Genomic DNA, 25662 nt, shown 5'->3' with positions numbered 1-25662 from the left:
CTTACAGGTAAATTCTTGAATGTCGCACCTGTGCATGTATTGTGCTATTATACTCGCGCTTTCTGTGCGCCTTACGAATGTCGAGTGCGCCTAATGAGTGCAATGACTTGGTGCACTCCCCCCTGGCTTCCCCTGCGGAAGCCCTAGACGACCCAGAAAGCTGGGAACTTTGCGCAGCCGCTGGTCAAAGTTGTTGGCGCCTTAGTAGGAGCTACATGTAAATCAACAAAATGGGTTATAAGACCCGGCTCCCTCTTCCGATTCCAACGGTCAGGCCCTAATCGCATGGCCTGAATAGGCACCATGAACGGGCTATGGTTTCCTCGAAAAGACTTTCACTCACTTTTACTTTAGCTTCTGGCCATTGTAATGACCAGAGGCGGCTTGGGTCTGGGTCCGCAGTGTTTCCCGTTGGTTGTCAGCCGTGGCGCTGTGGCCACAACACAAGCCGCCGACTTGGTTGCCAACCTCATTAGCCTGGCCAACAGCTAGCGGTCAGTTCCAATCGCAACGCCATTTCGAATAGACGCGCGCGCTCCCAAAACAACCAAATCCCAGCATACTTATCAGCTTTTCTCATCAACACAAAGGTGCTCTAAATTTGGAATACCCACTACAGAAACGACTTGGGCAGGTTATTTTTATCGCACACGGACACCTTCGATTATTAGATGAGAATCAAAATGCGCGCCTGCGGCCCCAGTTTAATCAAATACGTTCTGTTTGCCTTCAATGTGCTATTTGCGGTAAGTGAAAAGTTCACCGATCTTCGGAAAAAAGATCTTTGAATATAGAAAATCTTAAATAAGCTTCAGCTGCTTCGCATTTTGACAGCATGGTTATTGCGACTTTTTTCTGTAATACTTAAATTCCTTTCTTATCATAAGTGCTTAATTCAAAATTTTGACCCAAATCGAAAAAATGGCAAGGGGTTACATCACGTTTTTTTTTTCAAAATCGAATTCGGTGCAAAAATCAAAACTTTTTCGATGATTTTTTTTTAATATCTCGGGTAATAGCTCCGCGCGGAGATATGACGTTCCAAAACGACATAACTCTGCGCGGAGATATGACGTTCCAAAACGACATAGCTCCCCGCGAAGATATGACGTTCCAAAACGACATAACTCCGCGCGGAGATATGACGTTCCAAAACGACATAACTCCCCGCGAAGATATGACGTTCCAAAACGACATAACTCCCCGCGAAGATATGACGTTCCAAAACGACATAGCTCCGCGGGGAGATATGACGTTCCAAAACGACATAACTCCCCGCGAAGATGTGACGTTCCAAAACGACATAACTCCCCGCGAAGATATGACGTTCCAAAACGACATAACTCCGCGGGGAGATATGACGTTCCAAAACGACATAACTCCGCGCGGAGATATGACGTTCCAAAACGACATAACTCCCCGCGAAGATATGACGTTCCAAAACGACATAACTCCCGGCGAAGATATGACGTTCCAAAACGACATAACTCCGCGCGGAGATATGACGTTCCAAACGACACAACTCCCCGCGAAGATATGACGTTCCAAAACGACAAACCTCCGCGGGGAGATATGACGTTCCAAAACGACATAACTCCCCGCGAAGATATGACGTTCCAAAACGACATAACTCCCCGCGAAGATATGACGTTCCAAAACGACATAGCTCCGCGGGGAGATATGACGTTCCAAAACGACATAACTCCCGGCGAAGATATGACGTTCCGAAACGACATAACTCCGCGCGGAGATATGACGTTCCAAAACGACATAACTCCCCGCGAAGATATGACGTTCCAAAACGACATGACTCCCCGCGAAGATATGACGTTCCAAAACGACATAACTCCGCGGGGAGATATGACGTTCCAAAACGACTTAACTCCCCGCGAAGATATGACGTTCCAAAACGACATAACTCCCCGCGAAGATATGACGTTCCAAAACGACATAACTAACTAACGGGACATAACTAACGGGGAGTTATGTCGTTTTGGAACGTCATATCTTCGCGCGGAGTTATGTCGTTATGGAACGTCATATCTCCCCGCGAAGCTATGTCGTTTTGGAACGTCATATCTTCGCGGGGAGATATGACGTTCCATAACGACATAACTCCGCGCGAAGATATGACGTTCCAAAACGACATAACTCCCCGCGAAGATATGACGTTCCAAAACGACATAACTCCCGGCGAAGATATGACGTTCCGAAACGACATAACTCCGCGCGGAGATATGACGTTCCAAAACGACATAACTCCCCGCGAAGATATGACGTTCCAAAACGACATAACTCCGCGGGGAGATATAACGTTCCAAAACGACATAACTCCGCGCGGAGATATGACTTTCCAAAACGACATAACTCCGCGCGGAGATATGACGTTCCAAAACGACATAACTCTCCGCGAAGATATGACGTTCCAAAACGACATAACTCCGCGGGGAGATATAACGTTCCAAAACGACATAACTCCGCGCGGAGATATGACGTTCCAAAACGACATAACTCCGCGCGGAGATATGACTTTCCAAAACGACATAACTCCGCGCGGAGATATGACGTTCCAAAACGACATAACTCTCCGCGAAGATATGACGTTCCAAAACGACATAACTCCGCGGGGAGATATAACGTTCCAAAACGACATAACTCCGCGCGGAGATATGACGTTCCAAAACGACATAACTCCGCGCGGAGATATGACTTTCCAAAACGACATAACTCCGCGCGGAGATATGACTTTCCAAAACGACATAACTCCGCGCGGAGATATGACGTTCCAAAACGACATACCTCCGTGCGGAGATATGACCTTCCAAATCATCACGATTTTTTTCAAAATCGGGGTCGGTGCGAAAATCGAAAGTTTTTCGATTATTTTTTTTAAAATCTCTAGTAATAGCTCCGCGAGAGATATGACGTTCCAAAACGACATAACTCCGCGCGGAGATATGACGTTCCAAAACGAAATAACTCCGCGCGGAGATATGACCTTCCAAATCATCACGATTTTTTTCAAAATCGCGGTCGGTGCGAAAATCGAAACTTTATCAATGATTTTTTTTAATATCTCGGGAAATAGCTTCGCGCGGAGATATGACGTTCCAAAACGACATAGCTCCACGCGGAGATATGACGTTCCAAAACGACATAACTCCGCGCGGAGATATGACGTTCCAAAACGAAATAACTCCGCGCGGAGATATGACCTTCCAAATCATCACGATTTTTTTCAAAATCGCGGTCGGTGCGAAAATCGAAACTTTATCAATGATTTTTTTTAATATCTCGGGAAATAGCTTCGCGCGGAGATATGACGTTCCAAAACGACATAGCTCCACGCGGAGATATGACGTTCCAAAACGACATAGCTCCGCCCGGAGAAATGACGTTCCAAAACGACATAACTTCGCACGGAGATATGACGTTCCAAAACGACAGAACTCCGCGTGGAGATATGACGTTCCAAAAGCGACTCTTATGTTGAACATTTTCTATTTCTTTTGACCTAACTCAGAGACAACGAGTTTCACAGTTTTCTAATTGAGTAATAAATAGATATATTATTACTCAATAATTCTCATACCACATCTGCAAGTCCCTATCGAATCGGCTGCTTTAGAAAGAGTATTTACACTTCGGCTTACAGAAAATTGCCGCTCTTCGTTATTTTTAACAGTTTTGGTTAAGGTCAAACATATGCATTTACTTATCCACATGATGACCGATAAAAAATGACAGTTTTACTTGTCATTAGATGAAATGGCGTGCTTCAAAATAAAGTAACCTACGTGTAATTTAAATAAACTGCATGTAGTTAGTTGCTTTTTAAAAACATGATGAAATTATTTGGCAGGAAAATATTACGTGTAATGTTAATAATGTAAATGAACAGCATGTAGTTAGCTATGATTAAAATATATGGCAGTAATGGATAATTGATAACAAGCAGCGGATAATGGATAATTGAATAGGTCATAATGAATAATGGATAGTGGATTGTGGATAATGAATAGCAGATAATATATAGGGGATAATGGATTATACGATAAAATATGGTGTATAATGAATAGCGGATAATATATAGGGGATAATGTATAGAAGGTTATATATAGTGGATAATGGATAGTGGATAATATATGTTGGATAATGAATAGTGGATAATATATAGGGGATAATGTATAGCAGATAATTTATAGTGGATAATGGATAGCGGATAATGTATTGTAGATAATATATAAGGTAATATAAAGTAAATAATAGATAGTATATATTATAATATATATATATAGTGTATAATGGATATCAGATAAGATATAGTGGATAATGGATAGTGGACAATTTGCATTTGTTAGGCGCGCACAAAAGTAGGCAGCACAATTTTCAATGCCACAAGGCTGCGGCCTTTGCTTTGACCAGCAGCGACAACAACAACAACAACAAGTAAAAAGAAATGACGGCATGGAAATGCCATTGACTTGGCTAAGGTTGTGGCAGTGGCAGTTGATGCCTTATCAGGCAATTAGAGTTAGTAATGCAAACACAAATAAAAACACGAAAGCCAAGTCATACGGGTAAATGCGTAGGTTTTGATTGGGTGGGTCATTAAACAAATTGTGCCATGGATTAGTTATGGGCCATATAATTGCCGCTGCTTGAAGAAAATCGATGGCCAGGCTCTGTTTAATTATGTGATTGATGTGTGTTGCAGCTTTCCGGTCTTGGCATACTGGTGGCCGGAGCCATCGTCCTGGCCGATGTCAATGAATTCAACCATTTTGTGGAGGGACGCGTCCTGGCGCCGCCAATTGTGCTTATTGTCACCGGACTGGTCATCTTCCTGATTGCCTCGTTGGGCTGCTTTGGCGCCATCAAGGAATCGCCCACTCTGCTCCTAACGGTGCGTACACACACACACACACACTTTTAGCCACACACAACTTACCTGTTACTCACCTGTCAACAGTACGCCGTATTGCTGGCCATCATCTTTATTGTGGAGCTGGCCGTGGGCATTGCGGCGAGCGTGTTTAAGAAGGATCTGGAGGGCATGCTGAAGAACTCATTGCAGGAGTCGATCAAGCGCTCCAACAGCGAGGACAGCATCGCCTGGGACAATGTCCAGCGCAAGCTGATGTGCTGCGGCGTGGACACGCCCGCCGACTGGCGTGCCCTCAGCCTGAACAAGACCCTGCCGGCCAGCTGCTGCCAGCCGCAGTTTATCGATGCCGCCGTCGGACACTGCACGGAATCGCCGGCCCTTGGCAAGGACAAGTATTTCCAGGAGGGCTGCGTCGGCAAGCTCAAGGAGCGCATCGATAAGAACGCCGTCATCCTAATTGGCGTCGGCATCGGCATCGCCTTCATACAAATCCTGGGCATAGTCCTCGCCTGCTATCTGGCCTCCGCCATACGATACGCGCGCCAAGCGAACTAAGCACAACTCCCACCAAGCATCTAGTTAATCTCAAGCTCAATATGGATCTCATGTCAGTCCGTTAAATATATATGCATGAGCCTATTTTATTCCCTAGTCAATTTATGCATTACCAGAAGTTAAGTCCCGCTCTGGATAACTTTTACAACCCCCCCATCGAGAGGGCAACACCTTAAGCTACAAATAGAACTTGGTTCTATCTACTAACAACTAGTCCAGGAAATCAACTCCAATGAGCCTTCCTCTTACCTCAAAACGCAACAACTCACAAAAGTTGAAAAGCTAAAAAGTTAAAAGACTTTGACTAAATTTCATTTCATTTGATTTCCCTTTGATTTTCCAGCCTACCTTTGGGTAATCAGCTTGACAATGTCTGCGAGCTCCAATTTATTAATGAATTAATCTTTTGACTTATATGCATACGAATTATTATCGAATAAAACAATTGAATTGCTCCAAGAAATTGTGTTTGGTGTCTACAATTTATTGTTCTCAGCTAATTTCAGTTGCGATTGGCCTGCACAGCGTCTTCAAGCATGAACTGGCGACTCTAGTTCAACTACAACTACAACAGGATGCATCCTCGGATTGTGACTCAGCTGGGTGCGTAGCTGTTTAACGAGTGCACGCTACTTCTACGTATGAAGATCTGCCCGGGAAAGGGGCTTGAATGGGTTTTTGTTTGGGGCAAATGCATAACTTGGTCCTCGGCCGTGTGCGCTCTGCCGTGCTCACTCTCTCTGCAGCAGGGACTCGGACAGGCGTTCGATGGCCGTTGTTGGCGTCTTCTTGGTTTCCTTGTCGCCGGCTACGGCAGCGTCAGCCTCGGCCTGCGCATCGGCGGCCTCCTGGGCCTTGGCCTGCTCGTGCTCGCGCTGCTTTTGGAACTGGCGGAATTCCGTGGGCGTCAACATGCCCCGCAGCACGGTATCATAGCTGACACTAACACCCTTGGCGCACATCTTCTGGTGCAGCTTCCAGCACTCGCGTTCCTTGATGCTGCACACGTACAGCGGAAAATTGTACTCCTGCTGCTGCTGCTGCTGCTGCTGCACGTTGCAGTTGGCCGCGTTGTTCTCCTTCTTGTCCTCCTCAGAAGGTGAACTGGATGAGTCAGAGAGCTGCTGCTGCTGCTGCTGTCGCTGACGCGACTCGCTGCCAGGCTCGCTGAGAAAAATGGAGACGGGCGGCGCCGTCGGAGGTCGATTGGCGCGAATGCGCGCAGCCAGCGGGGCAATCGATCCGCGCCTGATCATATGCGAGTATTCCTTGGAGGCCAGTTGAAAGGTGGGCGGATAGCTGTCTTGAAACGAGACTGCAAAAAGAGTTAGTCCATCTGACTAAGCCTGGTTAAACAACGTTCCTAACTTTCACTCTCTCCCTCCCTCTCTCTCTCTCTCTCTCTCCTTCCCCTTTTTCTATCTCTGCCCACAAGAACAAGGATTTGCCCTCTGCACTTACCCGATTTGCCCGTTTTGCGCAGCAGAGGCGCCCGTCGCTGCGGACTGCGCTGCAATGCCGCCGGCGGCTGTTTCTCACTGGAGGCCGGGGAGTTCTCCTCACGCTCCGAGTCACTGCCCTCGGAGCTGAGAAGCGACACCAGGGTGATAACGTCCGGCGCAATGACACTGCGCGTGCGACTGAGAGCCTTCTTGCTGGAGCCGCCGGCATCGGTGCTCAGCATGGGGCTGTTATCGGACGGCACCGCCACCGAGGAGGTGGCACGCGTGAAGATCTTGCGCCTACGCAGCTTCTGCTGGCTGCGCTTGCTGGCGGCGGTGGCAAGGGCGCTCTTGCTGCTCTCGTCCATGCGCACCGGCGCGGACATGGCGCGCACCAAGGGCGGACGCCGCTGAACGGTCAAAGCGGCCGAGACGTTCGCCTCAGTGATGGTCGGCTTGGCTGCGGTGCTCTGCTCCTTGGCCAACTCGCTGCACTCCGTGGCGCTGTCAATGTCGCTGTGGCTGGGCTCCTGCTCGTTGGTGGCGCGTATCGTCTGGGCCAGCACAATATTGAGATTGATGCGATTCTTGTCCGCCTTGGCGCTGTGGGATCAAGAAAGCATATGAGTGTTTACTGATTGATTGATTGACTGACTGACTGATTGACTGACCGAGTGACCTACTCGGGCTAGGCTAAATTTAAATCAAATTATTCGGCATTAGTTTGCAATTTATGCTGTGCTCGATTCCACATGCGAATCGGCCGCATGCAACATTGCGGCCCGAAATAGAAATTAATTCGTGCAACGCCTAAAACCCGCCCCACCTGCCCCACCTTCTCCTCCTCCACACGCTAGGCAGCAAGCTCCTGCTTCAGTCTGTCTGTCTTGCTGTTTGTGTGCATTCGAATTTGAAAACGAAACCATGTCAATTACATTTACAATTCGCGCCCAAAAAATATGTGTTGTTCAGCGCAAAGCTGTGCCTCGGGCCAAAGTTCAATGAACCAATCGCGGCTCCAGCTACAGTTGCAGTTACAGTTACACTCGCAGCTCTGGCTATCTAATCCTCCGCTCGCCTGGTGATCGACTTAACTGTGCCGCGACGTGGTGCCTGAGTGACACGAAAGGTGGCCCGCACTCGAGCACGTCTCCAGGCCCGAGCCGGATCCGCGAACGCATGTCAGTCGTAAAACATGTAAAACTTTGATGTCGGCGTCAAGCATGCAAATTGCGCAAAGCATCGAAAGTGTCATTTAGGCATATTTATTTATGAAGCAGCGTTGCGAGCAGGAGCGCGTGAAGGGCAACCAGCTCGTTTTATGCGAATATAAAAATATGCATTTATATGTTAATAAGCTCTACGCATGTGGAGCTGCAAACTTGACAAGGTCAAACTGATTCTTGACATTCTGGCATACAAAACAAAACTTCCTTAACTTTTGCCCATCTATGTATGTAAGTATCTACACATGTGCAAATATCTAGAGATTGTATCTCTAATAAGCATTTTTCTAATCTAATCTATATAAGTATTTCACATGCGCTGATACAAAAACATGCATGTAGCAGATCTAACTTTGTTTAAGCGGGGGCTTTCCTCCAAATTCAGGAGAGGCACGCATAGAAGATGTGAAAAATTAGAAATCTTATACTCCATATACCAGAGTCTAGCCAAATGCAATTCTCTAGCTCTTCTAACTTTCGAGATATGCTTGAAAAAAACATTTCTTCAATTCGATGTAAAATAAAAACTTGTTATAGGTATACTATGTGAGACGAAGAGACAGAGGAGCATGTCTATCTAATCAGGATCGTGCAGTATAATAATATAAGCAATCCCACTTTTTGTGTTTATACAGAATACAGAACGAACGATAATTGATAACATTGTTTTGGCCACAAAACGAAAGCAATTCAATGAAAGTGAGCTTGAAGATATCTCTGAGAACAATTATGTTTTCTATAACAATACTTTATGATGTCAGCTTTTTTTATAAAGTTGATTAATTTTAATCGAACACTTGTTGTTGATTAATTGCTTGTATCTACATGAACAATATTGAGTCGGACGAGTAATATAAACTAGCAGATACTCAAAGTATTACAAATAGTATAACATACGCGAAATGTGTCACACATAGGAGAAGACAGCTCAGACTCCATAAAGATTTTTCTATATATATTTGATCGGAATTTATGCACACCTGCATACTCTAAACGCATTATTAATCGTGAGTGAAGGCATGCCGAACATTTAATACCCTTGCAGACAGAACCTTTGCATAATACTCAAAATGCCTTGCTCGAATGTAAGAAGCACAGGGAAAATAGTTAATGTCGAGTTTTGTCCAGATATCTCGTATATAAGTTATCTATGCAGCAACTTTCTTTGTCGAATGTCAGCTATATGATATAGTTGGCCGATGTCGATAGGATTTTGCATATATATGGGACTACTAAAACGCACAGCTGCCCTTGAGAGAGTCGCTCTTCCTGGTTATATTGACTTGTCACAAAATTGATTGTGAGCTTGTGTTTGAGGGAAACTGGAATGTACGAGGTATATAAACCAGGAATATACCGGAAGCACTCCCCATTGATACACCCCAGACATGCCCCCAACTGGAAAGGGTGCTTAGTAGTTGACTCACTTTTCTGTATCTGTTTGGGCTTCTTGCTGCTCCTGCGGCAGCCGCTGCTTCTGGCCACCGCCAGCGGCCAGCGGCGTCTTCTGCAGAGTGGATGTTGATGACCAGGCCACCAGGCTCTTGTCCCTCAATCGAATGCCAAGTTCTGGCTGCGAGGGCGTCAGCCGGCCCGCCATTCTGGCCGCGGATTCGTCAAGGGCCAGCGATGTCTGGCGGCTCAGGCGGCCCGCCGGGCTGGGCGCGTACAGCTTCTGGCGAATGTTCTCAATGGAGCGGCCGACGGAGAGGCCACGCGTTAAATAGCCGCGCTGCTGGGCTGAATATCTGCTGACGCCATGGACGTGGCTGGCCGGTTCCATGAGCGAGTGCTGCTTGCGCACAGCCAGCGACGCAGTCGACGTCGACGTCGACGTCGACGTTGTTGTCGTCTGGTAGCGACGGCGGCTTGCCACGGACAACGACATGGCCAGGAGTGTGTGTGGTATTCCGTTTGATGGCCAAAAGCCGACTGCTGTGCGAATGTTTCAGCAGAGAATCAATTGCCGCACATCCTCATCGAATGCAAATCAATTACTTTGCCATTAGGCAATAGCCAGGCAATAACTTTGTCAACAAAGGCGTTGGGCGGGTTGCGGGCTCGAATCCCAATCGAAAACAAAAACCGGCTACAGTCACGAACCGGCGCGGCTGCCACTTGAGTTGACGTCAACTTTCACTTGGAGCTAATTTGCAATTGTTATGGCCAGGTGCCAGGCGTCCACCTTCACCATGCCGCCTTAGGTTCCAGTTTCCAGCTCGGGTGGCTCTCACTTTCCACGTCCACTTTGTTTGCCTGCCGCGCGCCAACTGCGTTTTGTGAATGAAGCGACCGCTTGGAGCAGCTTCGTCATGTTGCCAACAAACAAGCCAACAAGTCAACAAACCAACAAACAACTTGGCGGCATGGGCGTTGCTAACGCCCCCCTCCACCCCCTCCACCACCACCACCAACACCAACACACGCCCGCACCCGCACTCACTACCTAGCCCGTGTCCGTGCTGGAAGCGGCGCCATCGCCAGCGGTGCAGCGGCTCGGCTGTCGCTCGGCTTGACTCCCACTGAACTGTTTGTTCCATTTCCGCCGGAGCGCACACGTGCAGGCAACGCCGCATCGAGGGCTGCTCGACAAGATCACAATTCAGTCACAGACTAGAGCTCGCCTTGAAGCTCAGGTATCGATTCTTATCGATTGCCTTGACGCTTAGGTATCGATTCTTATCGATGGACGAACGGACATGGCTAGATCGACTCGGCTTTTGATGCTGATCACGAATATATAAACTTTATGGGGTCAGAGAGGCCTCTTAAACACATTTTTATAAATACATTATACCCCATTTGTCAGTTACAGGGTATACATAATAAGATTGAAGAACCTTATGATACAATTGCTGATGAGTTTCTTAATAAAAGATCGTAACTGAGGCACAGAGAAATCTCCTCTATTCAATCGAGTTTCGTTGTTGGAATTTGATTATAATCCTTTGCATCCCTTGCAGGGTATTTGTGAAGCGTCCCTCGCCAGCATATTTAGGGCTGATTGGCTGACTGGCAAGTTTTGCCAACTCCATGAACTCGCACGAACTTTTGTTTTCATTTCGACGCCTGCCGAATATGGTATATCCCACGCACACGCCCACTTTGCTATGCTATCAAATGGGCCGAGAGGATTACGATATTTAACCAAGGAATCCCTGTGCGTATCCGGGCCAACACAATGGGCCCAATGTATGAATGAATCGCCGCCGGGCGAGAGTGCGTGAAGTCAGCTCGTGCAAGTCGCTCAATGTCAACAAATGTTAGATGCAAATTTTGAAGCACAGAGATGGGTGGGGGGGAGTAGGGTGGGAGGGGGAGTAGCGATACGAATATCTGATGGCAAGTGAAAAACTTTCACATTTGTGACAATTTCAAATTCATCAAAGACATGCAAAGTTGAATAAAAGTTTTTCGTGCACGCTGGCAATCAAAAAGTAACAAACATAACTGCTCCGCGAGGCAGTCATAGCTGGACGGGATGGGGTTGGGCATGGCTCACATGGTAGTAGAAACAATGGCAACCAAAAACAAAAACGAAACAGCAAATGGCATCGAGCACCAAATCAAGCCGATTTCAGGGTCACATGCCATTCACATATTCCCGTCCATGCGAGCATTTGGATATAAGTATATTCGAATAGATTCTATTGCAGTCGAAAATTGTTGCGAGTACTCAAAACAAAACCGAAAGTCGAGCCGGATCAGGAGCCGGCGCCGGGCGCATTAATCACAACAAGTCGATATTTATTGGCCAACCCTCAGCAGCGTTTTCTTGCCGGCAATTTGGCAGGAAAATTCATTTTCGCTATTCGCAATCACGAGTCAATTATAATTGTAGAAATGAGCTAAACAAACGGCGCTAAATAAATTCATATTTGTCAGGCGGCGTCAAAATACCAGCCGGTACGAGCAGGCACCGCATTTGCCCGGCCGAGATCCATAACCATTTCAATTAACGATTGCCATTAAAAGGTGACTGACTACGAGCTACCCTGCAGGACTTTTATTGCTCATGATTCAACTCATACAGTTAATAAAACATAGAAAATGGATGTGGGAATGGAAGGGGCTAGAGTCAAGGTAGGAGAAATAAATAGGAATACAATGAGAAAAGGTTTGGCAGAGGTAGAGTACAAGACAGAGAGAGAGAGAGAGAGAGAGAGAGACGGAGAGAGAGAAAGAGAGGGAAAATATAGATGGATAATTAAAACACGTAATCAAAGCATAAATACCTACAAATCTTATGTATCGTGAGTCATGAGAATTGCATAGAAGGGCAGTATTTACCAAACGAAAAACAAATTCAAATTTATGTTAAAGACAGAGAATAAAGCATATCTAATGCCATAAAGCATCAGAGATGTCCGAGAGGGTCAACATTATCTTACCCGATATTACCCGGCGTTGCCCATCCTTTAATTAAAAAAACACTTTTCCACCCACTTTCCGCTCGTTTCGGAAATGCAAATCTTTTCCACAAAATTAACCACATTGTATGCCCTGCTCTTACCCTTTGTTTGTTGTTGTTAGGAACGATTGAGGTCTTATCAATATAAGCACAGGTATATATATATGTATTTTATTATTATGTATTTTATTTACATTTGACCCAACAAACGTGATAAGCTCTTATGCTTCTGATTGTGCCTATAAGAGGCAAGCACAAATGCGAATCTTCAGTAGACGCGCAACGAAAGTGCATTCAGCAAGATGCAAATGCGTTCCAGTTTATTGATTCTGTGCACGATCCTGTGGAGCCAGTCTGTAAGTAACTGGAATCGGCAATTGTGGACTTAAGCGATATCTGAGTGTAATCCACAGTTCTGTGTGCGGGCTGACGAGGCGAATGGACTGCGAATATTGGAAGCACAAAAGTGCGGCATTTTTTTAACGATCAGAATAACCAATGGTCACGAGGTTGCCCTGGGCTCCAGGCCTTGGATGAGCTTGCTCCGTTTGCGTCTCGGACAAGACGAGGCCTTTGCGTGCGCTGGCACCCTCATAACCGATCGTAAGTGGCCGGAGCAAGTGACTCAAGGATCTCTTGACAGGAACTAAATCAATTTTCATTCAAATGCAGGCTTCGTACTCACCGCCGCCCACTGCTTGACGCGATACGAACTGTAAGCATAACAAAGCAAACCGACAGCACCTGGGCTACAATTGCAATTTACAGGGTATCTGTGCGCTTGGGCGAACATCAATTATCTACGGAAACGGACTGCAAGCCAGCGGGCAGAACCATCAGATGCTTGCCGCCCGTTGAGGATATTGACGTGGAGCGTGTCTTTAGGCACGCGGACTACGTGCCGGAGACGAACCACAATGACATAGCTCTGATTAAGCTGGCCCGCCCGGTGGCCTTTAAGCGTGAGTATTTCGTGTGAAACGTGGAGAGTACGTCTCTTAATAATTCCCTGATTGTAGCACACATCAGGCCCATTTGCTTGCCGATTAATGCAACATTGCAGCAAAGGGCAGAGTCGAGTGAAAATTTTGTTGTAACGGGCTGGGGCACCACCGAGGATGGCAGCGAATCCGATGTGCTGCTGGAGACGGCCATTGATACACAGACGCGACGATCGTGCTTTAATTCGTACGCCCGGGAAATCAAACAGACCCAACTCTGTGCCGGAGCACTTCGGAGCGACTCTTGCAGAGGCGACTCCGGTGGCCCGTTGTCGTACCCGGCCATTTATTCGAACAGGCAACGCTTTGTCCAGTTCGGCATTGTCAGCTATGGCGCGCGCAGCTGCGGCAGCGGCTTTCCGGCCGTCTACACAAACATTGCCAGCTTCATACCGTGGATAACCAATATAATAGGCGCGAATTGCTAAACAGGAAAACGCTAGCATACTTAATAATAATCAAATTACATTTATGACCTCATTATCATTATGTTACGTTTGATTACAAATGGTAGATGAATTTCGTTTTTGAAATTTGTTGAACTGAATATTTGCTTGTTATCAAGATTGAAAATTTTACCGCCAAACAATTTAAAAACTAGACGCAGCTGTATTAAAGCTGATTGCCATATAACAACATATAGCAAGCAGCCCTTGTCAGTTAGCGCAGAGTTAACTCAGACGATCCGGCAACATTGAAACGTTAACAATGTTGAGAAATGACGTTTGCTGCTGACGTCCCGTCGCCGTCGGCTGTCAAATGACGTTTGCTGTCGTGGCGTTGACAGAGATAGAAAGTTTCGGCCGCCGATTGGTTTCAAGTTGTAAGCTGTATTTCGTTAATTAAATTTTCAATTAAAACACAAACGCAAGAAAATGCAACGCCAATTGTTTGCGCTCTGCCTCATTGCCGTCGCCTGTGCAACTGGCGTCCATGGCAGCTGCAAGGCCACGTTGAATGCCTTCAGTACTCAGGATGCAACAATTCTGACCCAGCTGGCGCATGTGGCCGAATTTACGTTGCAGTGCAGCAACTCGGCCCAGCCCAGTCTGTTTGCCGAGTTCCCCTGCGGCAAGGTGGTGCCCGTTGCCAAGGTGGGCGACAGCAAATACCAGGTGAGTTTTTCCCATTCTCTTGGACACCAGAGCAACAGTCTCATCCAATGCACTCGCAGGTGAGCTGGGTGGAGGACATCAAGCAGGGCAGCAGCGGCAACGTGCAGGTGCGTCTCTTCGACGAGGACGGCTATGCCAATGTGCGCAAGGCACAGCGCGATGGCGACAAGGTGTCTTCGGTCAAGTCCCTGCTGGACATTACGGTGCCCACAAAGAGCGCATACAAGGGTCCCTGGATTAAGGCGGAGCTGCTCGCCGCCGTGCTCGTGGGCGGCGTCGCCTACTTTGCCTTCACCACCAAGAGCAAGGTTCAGTCCTAAGGCCAAGCATGTGCCTGGAATGGGACGCGCGTCGACTTCCTGAATGAAATTCATTCACCATACCAAGTAGAAACAAATTCACGACATTATTAGCGATTCGCATGCCTGAAAGACGCCGGATGGGCTGCCCATCTAGTGTAACATTTTCTAGAGATTTTCCACATTTTTTATCATTAAGTCTTAAAGTTCGAGAATCGTGTAAATAAAAAAAGTCAAATGTCCATCAACCCGAATTAAGACGACAAACTGCATTTTAATGCATCTAATTAAGTTTACTTAAGTTTAACAATACATATGTAAGTATTTATAAGCAAGGTAGCCAGAGATTTGCGCCTCAATGGACAGCTCCCGCGGCGACTGCAGCAGCGGCGGCGGCTGCGGCGGCACCAGCTGCTGCAGCCGCACTCAATCCGCCGTTCATATTGCTCTCCTCGTCGGAGGAAATATCGATCATGCTCTCCACGCGCGACGGCGACATCACATATACAAAGTGCTCCGTGGAGCCCTCGGGCCCCATTCCCGGCGCTGCCATCAGCGCTGAGCCATCCTGTTGCGGTGGCGGCGGCGTGTCGGTACAGTATTTAAGATTCGCTGTGCTGCCCGACTCCTCGGGCGGCGGCACGCCGTTGCAGTCAAAATTCTCCAGCTCGAGCTCAATGTCGCTGACGATGCGCATGCAGCGCATCTTGGCCAGCGACTGGAACTTCATGGGCATGGCGCGCACCTGCCGCGCCAGACTGAGAAAGAACAGCGTATTGGCGTCCAGTTCCCGATTGGCCTGCAGCACAGCGGACACATCCCAATCGCTGGGAAATCGCGGATCGCTCATCTTGCGCGTCTTGGCGGGTGAGGGCTGAGAGCAGTTCGCTGCGGCTGCCGATGAGCTCGGGCAGCTGAGATTAATGGCAGCGGTCTGCGGCGAGGGCTGCGCCCGGCGCACCTTTGAGCTGGGCGGCGCCGGAGGTGGCGGCGGTGGCGTGGGATTGCCCAGCCCCAACGATGCAGCATTACCATTGAGATGATGTCGATTGGCCAAATTCTGGAACAGACCCAGCGGCGCACCGGCCGCTGCAGCTGCGCTCAGCTCCTTCTTGAAGTTGTCCGCGGCGGCAAACAGATGCGGCTCGATAATCAAACAGCCCACATTATTGGCCGTGCTGCAGTTGGGCGTGGACGTCAGCGGCAGTCCAGCGGCAGCTGCGGCCGCTTTCAGCGTGGCCAGTGGAAACATTTGCGCAGCAGCCGCTGCAGCCGGCAGACCGCCAATGCCCATGGGCAGACTAGCTAGCGTCGCCAGCGCCGCGGCGTTGGCACTAACCGAGGCCGCCACCGAAGCCTTGCCAGCGGCACTGAGCGGCAAGGCGGGCAGAGGCAGCACGCCGCTATTCGAGCTGCTGCTGTTGGCTGGCGGTGTCATGGCGCTGAGTGTCAGTGGAGCGACTGCGGCACAGTTGCCATTGCTGCCATTGCTGTTGCTGTTGTGGTTCTGGGGCGGCGCTCCGGCATTGCTGCCAGGCGAGATGAGGCTGGGCGGCGTGGCTGCCACGCTGGGCGTCAGTATTGGGGTTGTGTAGCTGTTGACGGTTTGGGTGCTCAGCGCCGAGGTCGATGCCGTGGCCGTCGCCGTGGCCGTGGCTATGGTTATCTTTAGATCCTCCTCGCCTCCATTGCTGGCCGCCTTGGCAAGCACCTGATAACCAAAGTCGCATTCGGTGTCATCCTCATCGTTCGACTTGCCATTGCCATTCGCCGAATTCCTGTGAGAGAGCACACCAATTAAGTAAGTAAGTGTTCCATAGCCGAGGCAAGGCTTGAAAAACTCACCTGCCGGGTCCCTGGAAAGGCTTCAGGAACTCCATGTGATCGGCGTGCGCCCAATACTGATATTTCTTGGAAGTTTTTGTGCCAACACGAAAGGAGCGCAAATATTTTGTATAGCTGTCGCGAAGATTTTTCCATTTTCGCTTTGAGGCTTCTGTGAAAATGAACGAAATTGTTCTTATTAGATAATCAGATGTCAGACATGGATTACATAGTAATCTGATTCTTCCGGCTCCAATATATGTTACGTATACGGATTGGATTAATATTTAATGCTTTCGATTGCATACTTTTAGTGTGCAATTAGGCTATTCGACTTATGGGAAGGGGGTTATGTATGTATGTATAAAGTATATGTACATCCAAATAATGATGTATAAGCATATTTTATATACATGTACATTTAAAGAAAACTGTATGATTATGTATTGGAATACAGTTTCAGCAATGGAAATTTGAGGACGCCGTCCTTTTTTATTGCCTCTTCGAACGATCTCCGAATGAAAACATTGAGCGCCAAGTACTCCCACTTGCAGACATACATACTCAAATGCACATACATTTGTATACAATATCGCATTTCTAGCCAATCATCAGAACTGCTTGGTTTGTGACATGTTAGAGATGAGCTTTTCTTGCGATCAATCTGATCGTAACTTTCAATAAATGACTTTTGTTCGAATGTATACAGAAATACTTAACAGAGACGGGAAAGCTATGTTTAACGGTAACCAGGAATTTTTAGTTGTCTGTTATTAGAGATTGCACTGCTCACTTAACATTACTGTAAAGTTGCTGATAATTTCAAATCAATGTAACTAACAAGTTTTATGTTATCAGTTGAATTGATCAACAAAATGACATTTTTCAGTGAATTAAGTGATTAATCAAGCAATTATGAATAACTGAACTAATGAAATACTCAAACTTCTCGCATTCAAAATCTTGTCACTGTGACACGCTTAACGGTTCATCTCTATGTGCTTGTTTTGTTTTGACGACTCCAGCTATTTGATCTCTCCCTGTCCCTGTCCCTGTCCCTGTCCCTGTCACTCACCCTCTCCCTATCACTATCCCTTTCCAGACCGGCGATAAGTGCGCTAACTCCTTAGCTGTGCTTGCTTTTATATTTTGTTCTTGATTTAGTTGATCAAGTTCTGTTAACCGAAGTGGACGTGTACCAGACGAGAATTTTAGAGAATTGTGAGCATAGTACATTCATATACATAAATAAAGTCTGGCATAAGTGTAAGTTCAAATTTTTTAAAAAGTTTTGAAAATGCTGATAGTAAAAGTTTTCAAATAAATATACTTACATACATATATGGATGCAATGAATACATGTATGTATGTATGTCAAGAATGGAATGATAATAACAGCGCTGTTTTTCATTCATTTCATTATGAACATAAGTTTGTGCATATGTATGTATGTATGTATGTTAGTGTAAGTGCAAGTGCGAAAATAAGTTTATTAGAACTCACATTACCATTGATAAAAAGTCACTCACAATTAGAACTTTAGTTAAAACTTCCAATGAAAGTGAAATGCAACAGCGACCAATTGGTCTGCGCGCAACAAAAACAACAAAATGGCAACAAATTTGCTTCGACATTTGTTTTTATGCTGACATTCGAGTGCACGAACTGAGCGAAGCCAAAGAGTGCGAGAGAGTGGCAGAGAGAGAGAGAGAGAGAGAGAGGGAAAACGATGCGCAGAAGCAACAGGGTGTCATGGCTAGTGCTGTTAAAGAAAACGGAATCATTACATGTACAATAAATGCTAACATTAATTTTAATATTGGCCGTTCTCTGTGTTGTTGGAACAGATAATGAAATTGGAAAAAACAAAGATTACACCAATTCCAATTTTGAGATGTCGGTGTCGATTTCGACAATGGACACGTTGTCCTGGTCTCAGTTTTACTACACATTCATACGTCAAAGTGTGCGGCGCAAAATTCTCTCTCAGCATCGCACTGACAATAAAAACAATAACAACAGCGCACAACGCGCTGCTTGTATCAGTTTCGCTCTTATGTTTTTGTTTGCGTTTTCTGCGTGTTCGTGTTTTCATTTTACTCTTGCTGCAGCTATTATGATTGTGTCAAGCAGTTTGTTACGCTTGAACATCATCATTCTTAGAATTTCATATGAGGCAACACTTTTGCTCTATAAAACGTATAAAGTTTGTAATATTGAATTAATTATTGTATCTAGCATTAGTTGTATACCGTTTTATAGATGAGAGTATGACAACATTGACATAAATAAGTGACAGGGTATGCAGGTTTCGGTTAGCTTTGGCTGCTTCTTGTTTTTGTTTTTGTCTCTCACTGCAATTCGCCGACCGCGGCCGCGTTCTGCACAGCGCCATGCCATCCGCACCGTACTCGCCCCCACATACAGTCATCTGTAGGCGCGCTCACGCTCTTGCACATGCTTACACATATACATATGTACATTTATATACATATATATATATATGTATACACATACAAGAACACATACACAAAATAAAACGGCCGGCGGTTCGTCGTCGAAGCGACGACGGCAGAACATTTGTCCGCTTAGCTGTGCGACGCGCGCCGCTGGTTGAGTTTGAGTGTGTGCGTTTCGCAGTATATACAAGTGTGTGTATATACATACATACATACAACTGTGTATGTATGCGAGTGTGCATGTTTCCCGTGCACGTAGTAATTGAATTTGAGCGAACAGGCGGCCGCTGCGATTCTCTGTTACCGCCGCCACACAACTTCCTTTTTTTGTATTTCGTAGATTTCTTAGGGTGTATGTACGTACGTATGTGTGTATGTATGTGTTTTTGTTATTTTTCTGTGCCGCTTTGGCGACGCTTGCTCCTTACCCACAGATAATCCAATCTCGTCCGCTATTTGTGTCCAGACCTTCATCTTCACCTCAACGTTTTTATAATCGGGATTGTGATTGTTGTAGACGACATCGTACTTCTTGACAATATCAATAAAATCGGATGTATTATCGGAGGTGGTCGAGGATTCGCTAATCGCTCGCGCCACCTTCATTTCCTTCATGGCTTGGCGTTAACGGTTTTTCAAAAACTCTGCAGCGCCGCTTTGGCAGTTTTCACTAATACACTCACGAAACGCACGAACGCACGCACGCACGCACGCACAAACACATACACAAGCGACACGAACAGAAATCTTTTTATAGGCGTGTGGGCGCGCTATTGACCGTTGACGGCAAGACCACGACCACAGCGCCTTCCCCCTCCGACCGAAAGGCAAAGAACAGGCAAAGCGAAGCGTACAGGCAACGAGCGAACTGCGAACAGCGAGAGGCCAGCCAGCGAGCGAGTGAGCGAACGACTGCCGTTTTGTATGACCGCCTCGACAAAAGTTGGACACTTGAATGAGGAGAGCGCACATGAGCTGCATGCACACAACCTAACTGAGGCATCGGCAGCGGCGGCAGCCGCAGCAGCAGCAGCAAAAGCAGAGACCGCAGCTGGCAGCGGCGCCAGCGACGCGACAGCAGCCAGGCAGGCAGGCAGGCAGGGCAACAACAACAACAACAGTAACGCGCCAGCGTACGAACGAAGCGACAGTGAGGCGAACCGTTGTTGGAGGACGTGTAAAGAAGAACAAGAAGCAGCACAACCTCATCATCAACATCATCATCATCGCCGCCGTCGTCGTCGTCGTTGTTGTTGTCGTCGTCGTTGTTGTTGTTGTCGTTGGAGTCGTCGTTGGCGTTCAACAGCAGCAGCAGCAGCAGCAGCAGCAGCAGTAACAACGGCGGCAGGCAGCCAGCCCCATGACATGCACATACATACATATACATGCATACATACATATACCCACTCACAGACACAAATATAAGTACACAAACACAGACGTACATGTACGCACACACAGAGCCCGGGTATATAGCGACAGCGCAGTTTGGCGCTCGCAATAAGCGCGCAACGGTTGCGACGCCATTGCCGCCGCTACAGCGCCGCTCCAACGTTTCTGTTAACCGCCCACATGCGACGCCCGCTGCTGTGCGGAGTCAAACGGCAGCAGCAGCTACAACTTAAACAGCAACAGCAACAACAAAACCAAACTCAATTTCATGACTACGTTCGTCCGTTGCTGTTGCCGCGACCCACAAGGCAAAAGCATGGGTTTGTTATTGTTGTTGTTGTTGTTGCTGCTGCTGCTGCTGCTGCTGGTGATGCCGTTTCGATTTGTTTTTGTTGTTTGACGATGCCTTTGTATGTATGTATGTGTGTGTGTGTGCTTATGCATGTGTACTACCGTACATGCCAGAGCTGACGAGCTTCATACTGTAAACACACCCCACTCTTCCCCCTGAAACAACGACCACATTAACACTATGCGGTAGTTCGGTCGGGGTCCTGTTTTGGGGCGTGCACAATACTATTGCTCTAATCACTATCCTGGCAGCTAACAGATCTACTTTTTTCATAGTCCTTGGTGAATTTGTTGATCAGTTTCCGGAATAGCCGATAATACTTGGCAGGTATTGATTTGGCTCCTTAAGCGAAAAATATTTATAACTGCAATTAACTCGCGTGAAAAGCTTTTATTCACGATAACGGTTTTCTAACGGACGTTTTCAATCGGATATGCATTTCATAGTAAACGCTAAAAGCTGTGCCAAAGCTCAGATCAATGCTTTTAATCTCAGCCTGATTGTTGTGTGTGTGTGTGCGTGCGTGAGTGCGTGTTCTCTCCTACATTTGCATTTACCCGCCCGAATTCAGCTACAAGTTGCATTATTTGCATTGTTGCACCTGCATTCGATGCGATTGCAGAAACTGAAGTTCAAGGTCATTACTTAGCATACTTATGTATGCACATGCACACATGCACATGTACATGTGTACGGTACATAAATAAAATTAGCTGGGCAGCCGATTTTGACACCCGCTGCTTGAAATGATCGTCGTTCATTCTGCATTGCACTGTTTCCGATGTCTGAATGTTGTTGTTGTAAAGTTCAGCCGCTGTCGCCGCTCTTATCAGTTGTTGCGGCCACCGCCCTCTCACAAACATCTGTCTCTCTCTCTCTCTCTCTCTCCCGTTCTCCGTTGCGCTCAGTGCTTTGTTTCGCACTCTTCATCTGTCCCTCTTCCTATATTTGTATTTTTGCAACACGGCAGCTTTTGTTGTTGTTAAATAACTTTTGCTGCCGTTTGCCTCTTCTGCTCTTCTGCTCTTCTTTAGCTTTGTTTTTAGTGTTGTCGCTGCTGCTGGGTCCGCCGTTGCTGAGCTGACTCGCATTTTATGTGCTGTCCCTTCCCCCCCCCTGTTTTTCGACTCGTCATAAGCTGCTTTGGCTGCGGCCCGAGCGAACGAGCAAACGAACGTCCGCCCGCCGCTGACGCTGCCGCTGCGTCTGCGGCTGTTGAACAGCATCCCAAATTGTTTCCATCGATTCTCAAAGCAGCAGCAACGTTGTAGAATTTTGTGCCCCATTGCCATAACCCACCCCACCGCCCCCTTGGCATCCACAGCATCCCCAGCATCGTTTCTCGCTGCGGCTCTTTTCCTTTTTCAAGTTGTTTTGTTGCTGTTGCTGCTGTCGCCGCTGCCGTCGTCGTCGTCGTCGTTGTCTCAGCCAGCGCCACACTTGGCCCACTCAGCTGCTGTCGCTGGCTTGCGACTGTAGCGAACCTACGACCAGTTCCCTTCCCAAGCACTGCGTCCCGCCCGCGCAGCTCCTTCTACAGTATGTGCGTGTGTCTGTTTGTATGTGTGTGTGTGTATGTCTCTGTGTGCGATTGAGATTGTGTTTGTGTGGCGGACTAGCGTACCCAAACTAACACGTAGACGTCGTCGTCGTCGTCGTCGACGCGCCTGCATATATGTGTGTATGTATGTGTGTGTGTGTGTGTGTGCTTGTATCTCTTCAGCTTGTGCGCGTTTTTGTTGCTTTTATTATATTTTTTCGCTTTTCTCTATGTCCCGTGCTTCAGCCAGCGACGGTGACGGCGACAGCAACGGCAACGGCAACAGCAGCGGCAACCAACAAGCACCTTCCTTTTACCAGCTCCTACGGCGAATGACTGCCGCACATCGCACCAGGCCCCCTCCCTTCTCTTCTTTTAGCGCCCCTACCCATACAATGTGCCGCCTGCCGCGTCCTTGTGGCCTCCCCATTCCCATTCCCAGTCACCAGTTCTCGTCGTCGTCATCATCATCATTGCCATCAAAAGCCCGGCAGCCAGCCGAGGGACGGCAATGCGCGTCTCCCCTCCCCCAAGCACTAGCGCCAAATGGTTGAGCGGACGGGCAGACAAAGGGAGGGGAAACTGGGCGAGAGGAACGGGAGTGGGGCGTGGCGCGTTTGCGTGCGGCGGCGTGAAGCCGGAGGCATGGCTGTGTGCATGGGCGTGTAGAAGTGTGAATGTATTTGTGCATGGCTATATGTATTGTGTGTGTGTGAGTGTGTGTGTGCGTGTGTTTGTTGTTGTTGTTGTTGTTGTTGTTGTTGTTGTTTCTGCTGATTCTCTGCCGCTGCTGCTGTTTGGGGTCTCGCTATCATGCTGAAGCGGCGCGGCCTACAAAGAGCGACGAAGTTGCTGGCGCAGTCACCGCCGCCGCTTATTTTGAGCTTTTGTTGTTTGTGTTGTTGTTGTTGTTGTTTTAGTTGTTGCTTTTCGCAAATCGATAAACGATGTCCGGGACTGCGGCATAGCCCAGCGCTTTGCGTGTGTACCTATGTACACGCATACATATGTATGTATGTGTATTTAGTATACATATATGTACATATATATAGATAGGTGTGCTGGTGTGCATGTATGTATACACTGATGTGCGTGTGTCCGTGTGGAGCCAAGCGGCCCCAACATGTCCCGTGGCTGGTCAGCAGCGTTCTGAATTTTGATGCAGTTATCGCAGCGCTCACCATGTAATATGTGTCGTATATAACACAGATACATATCTGGCTACATATGTATGTATGTAGTAATATACGTATATGTACGCACATATGTATGTATGTTAGTAACTGCATGACACATACGCAGCATATGCATACATATACATATATCAGCTTATTTACTTATCGCAATACATAACCTTATACTTTTACGATAATTAACAATAACGGTAAAAAAAACTTAAACTGAATTTGAAGAAAGGCTGAGAATAGCACATATCGATAACTCGTCATGTTTACGCGATATCGATAACAATCGTTATCGAAATCGAGCCAGGACACAACATTTCGGGCTTCGGTTTTGACCGAACCAATGCGAATACAGTTCGGAAAATGGGTGGGAACAGCTTTTATGTTTGGTACAAATTTTGAAAATGTAGATAACTAATAATAAATTGAAATAATAGTAAAAAGTCGAAATGAATGTTCATTAAATAACTTTTGTTCTTACCACAATTGTATCCAATCAGATAATTATATTTGACGAGCAGTCCTAGAAGTTCTCACAGCACCATCGAAATGTCGAATTTTGAGTTTTGTCTGCGCGAGATTGCCGATGATATTAGAAATCCGAACGATTCGATCAATGCCAACGACTTCTTTGCTGTTAAGGATTACGTATTAAGCATAATGCGCAATCAGGATAACTACTTTCGAAAGATATGCCAAAACGACATACTATTCGGTAGGTGCCCAAATCTATCTCAACAATATGTTGGCATACAGATAGATTTGTATCTATTGCAGGCAGCATGGCGCATGATGTGCGTCTCTACGATGACGACGAGCTCGATGTGCTGATGGAGTTGCGCTTTCCGGCTTACAGTCGCATCGAGCAGGTGGACGACGAGCAGCATCCGGGCATGGTGTTCCTGGACTTCTCGGACGCCTGTGTTGACAATATGGTGTTCAAGCGGCTGGCCAACAATAATCGAATGTACATGAATCGCTACAGCCTCAAGCGCTGGCTGAACAACATCTTTGTGAATGCTCTGGACAACTATGGCAATGTGGTGTACGGGGACTATGACGAGTATACGCTGGGCTACGAGTGGCGCGGCATTACGTACACCATCACAGCGGAGTCTCCGTCGCGCATCTTCAACATTGACTTTGTGCCGGCCGTAAAAATTGTGCGTCCCAAATCCGGCACGTGGCTTGCAATTCCCAAATATACGAGCGGCAATACGCACCATTTCACGTTCATGATCAGCAATGCGCAGGCGGAGCTGCAGCACGTGGACCGCTGCGGCCAAGCATTGCGGGATGCACTGCGTCTATTGCAAGCTCTGCGCAATGCCAAGCAGCTGTGGCAGCTGCGCTGCTATCACTTTGTCACCCTGGCCATTTGGTTGGCCAGGCGCGTTGGCCACACAAAGATGTTCCATCTGTCGGTGAGCGAGCTCTTTCTTATGGTAAGTACCGTTTACTTTAAATCCTCCAAATGTCTGAACGCCTTCGTCTCATGCAGTTGCTGTCGGATCTGTGCGACGCACTCCTCGAAGGCCATCTACCATATGTGTGGAACTCGCAAATGAATCTCCTCGGCAACTTTTCGGATAACGAGCTGTCGCAGTACATCAGCGAACTTTGCAATGCCTACAATGTGCTCGACTCGTATTCATATAAGCCAACCGTTAGCTTTGCACGCTGCCGCCGGTTCTTTGATTAGAAGTCTCGGAAGAACTTCAAATCAACCAAATACTTGACATATAAATATATTTATTTACAACTTGCCAAGCTCATGTTGAATACCATTCAATGGCCTACAACTTTTATACTTTTGTACTTTTTGTATTAACCTAATAAACCAAAAAACGAATGAATTGAAATTTTAATCATTTCATTTCTGCGCGTTTTGCGCGGGAAATGTCGCATCGATTTCTATGCAGTATGTGAAATATATTCCTTTGAGCGCGCTTTCAACAAACTTGTTACGTTTCA

The 25662-nt window shown here is 47.1% G+C and overlaps 6 protein-coding genes across 8 annotated transcripts; 4 read left to right on the top strand and 2 right to left on the bottom strand.

The window, feature by feature from the left end:
• Positions 1-56: 56 nt before the first annotated feature.
• Positions 57-5765, top strand: Tsp47F (Tetraspanin 47F). Its single transcript, XM_002050107.4, has 3 exons — positions 57-746; positions 4718-4906; positions 4973-5765. The coding sequence occupies exons 1-3, from the start codon at positions 672-674 to the stop codon at positions 5441-5443; spliced, it is 735 nt and encodes a 244-aa protein (XP_002050143.2). The 5' UTR covers positions 57-671; the 3' UTR covers positions 5444-5765.
• A 105-nt stretch (positions 5766-5870) lies between these two features.
• LOC6625403 (nucleolar and coiled-body phosphoprotein 1) lies at positions 5871-10387 on the bottom strand. 2 transcript variants are annotated; one of them, XM_070209799.1, is made up of 3 exons: positions 9539-10387; positions 6905-7488; positions 5871-6746 (listed from the first exon to the last, which is right to left on the bottom strand). In XM_070209799.1, exons 1-3 carry the CDS (start codon positions 9997-9999, stop codon positions 6175-6177), a joined length of 1617 nt encoding a protein of 538 aa, XP_070065900.1. In that variant the 5' UTR covers positions 10000-10387; the 3' UTR covers positions 5871-6174. The 2 variants fall into 2 exon arrangements, with proteins under 2 accessions (XP_070065900.1, XP_032292007.1); XM_032436116.2 differs by having other exon boundaries at positions 5874-6758; positions 9539-10386.
• Positions 10388-12771: 2384 nt separating this feature from the next.
• LOC6625404 (serine protease grass) lies at positions 12772-14003 on the top strand. The gene is made up of 5 exons (XM_002050109.3): positions 12772-12878; positions 12936-13125; positions 13195-13237; positions 13291-13484; positions 13542-14003. Exons 1-5 carry the CDS (start codon positions 12825-12827, stop codon positions 13949-13951), a joined length of 891 nt encoding a protein of 296 aa, XP_002050145.1. The 5' UTR covers positions 12772-12824; the 3' UTR covers positions 13952-14003.
• Positions 14004-14286: 283 nt separating this feature from the next.
• On the top strand, positions 14287-15191 carry Tapdelta (Translocon-associated protein delta). Its single transcript, XM_002050110.4, has 2 exons — positions 14287-14638; positions 14698-15191. The coding sequence occupies exons 1-2, from the start codon at positions 14399-14401 to the stop codon at positions 14956-14958; spliced, it is 501 nt and encodes a 166-aa protein (XP_002050146.1). The 5' UTR covers positions 14287-14398; the 3' UTR covers positions 14959-15191.
• LOC6625471 (streptococcal hemagglutinin) lies at positions 15192-24311 on the bottom strand. Of its 2 annotated transcripts, none has more exons than XM_070210482.1 (3): positions 24170-24311; positions 16783-16933; positions 15192-16715 (listed from the first exon to the last, which is right to left on the bottom strand). In XM_070210482.1, the coding sequence occupies exons 2-3, from the start codon at positions 16815-16817 to the stop codon at positions 15293-15295; spliced, it is 1458 nt and encodes a 485-aa protein (XP_070066583.1). In that variant the 5' UTR covers positions 16818-16933; positions 24170-24311; the 3' UTR covers positions 15192-15292. The 2 variants fall into 2 exon arrangements, with proteins under 2 accessions (XP_070066583.1, XP_002050147.3); XM_002050111.4 differs by lacking the exon at positions 24170-24311 and adding an exon at positions 19649-20189.
• LOC6625472 (cyclic GMP-AMP synthase-like receptor 1) lies at positions 24238-25550 on the top strand. The gene is made up of 3 exons (XM_032436593.2): positions 24238-24403; positions 24466-25133; positions 25190-25550. Exons 1-3 carry the CDS (start codon positions 24238-24240, stop codon positions 25388-25390), a joined length of 1035 nt encoding a protein of 344 aa, XP_032292484.1. The 3' UTR covers positions 25391-25550.
• The last annotated feature ends 112 nt before the right edge of the window (positions 25551-25662 follow it).

Source organism: Drosophila virilis, chromosome 5, assembly GCF_030788295.1.
Source record: "Drosophila virilis strain 15010-1051.87 chromosome 5, Dvir_AGI_RSII-ME, whole genome shotgun sequence".
Lineage (NCBI taxonomy): Eukaryota > Metazoa > Arthropoda > Insecta > Diptera > Drosophilidae > Drosophila > Drosophila virilis.
The sequence above is the reverse complement of the archived record's forward strand: the minus strand, read 5'-3'. Positions and strand labels throughout refer to the sequence as shown.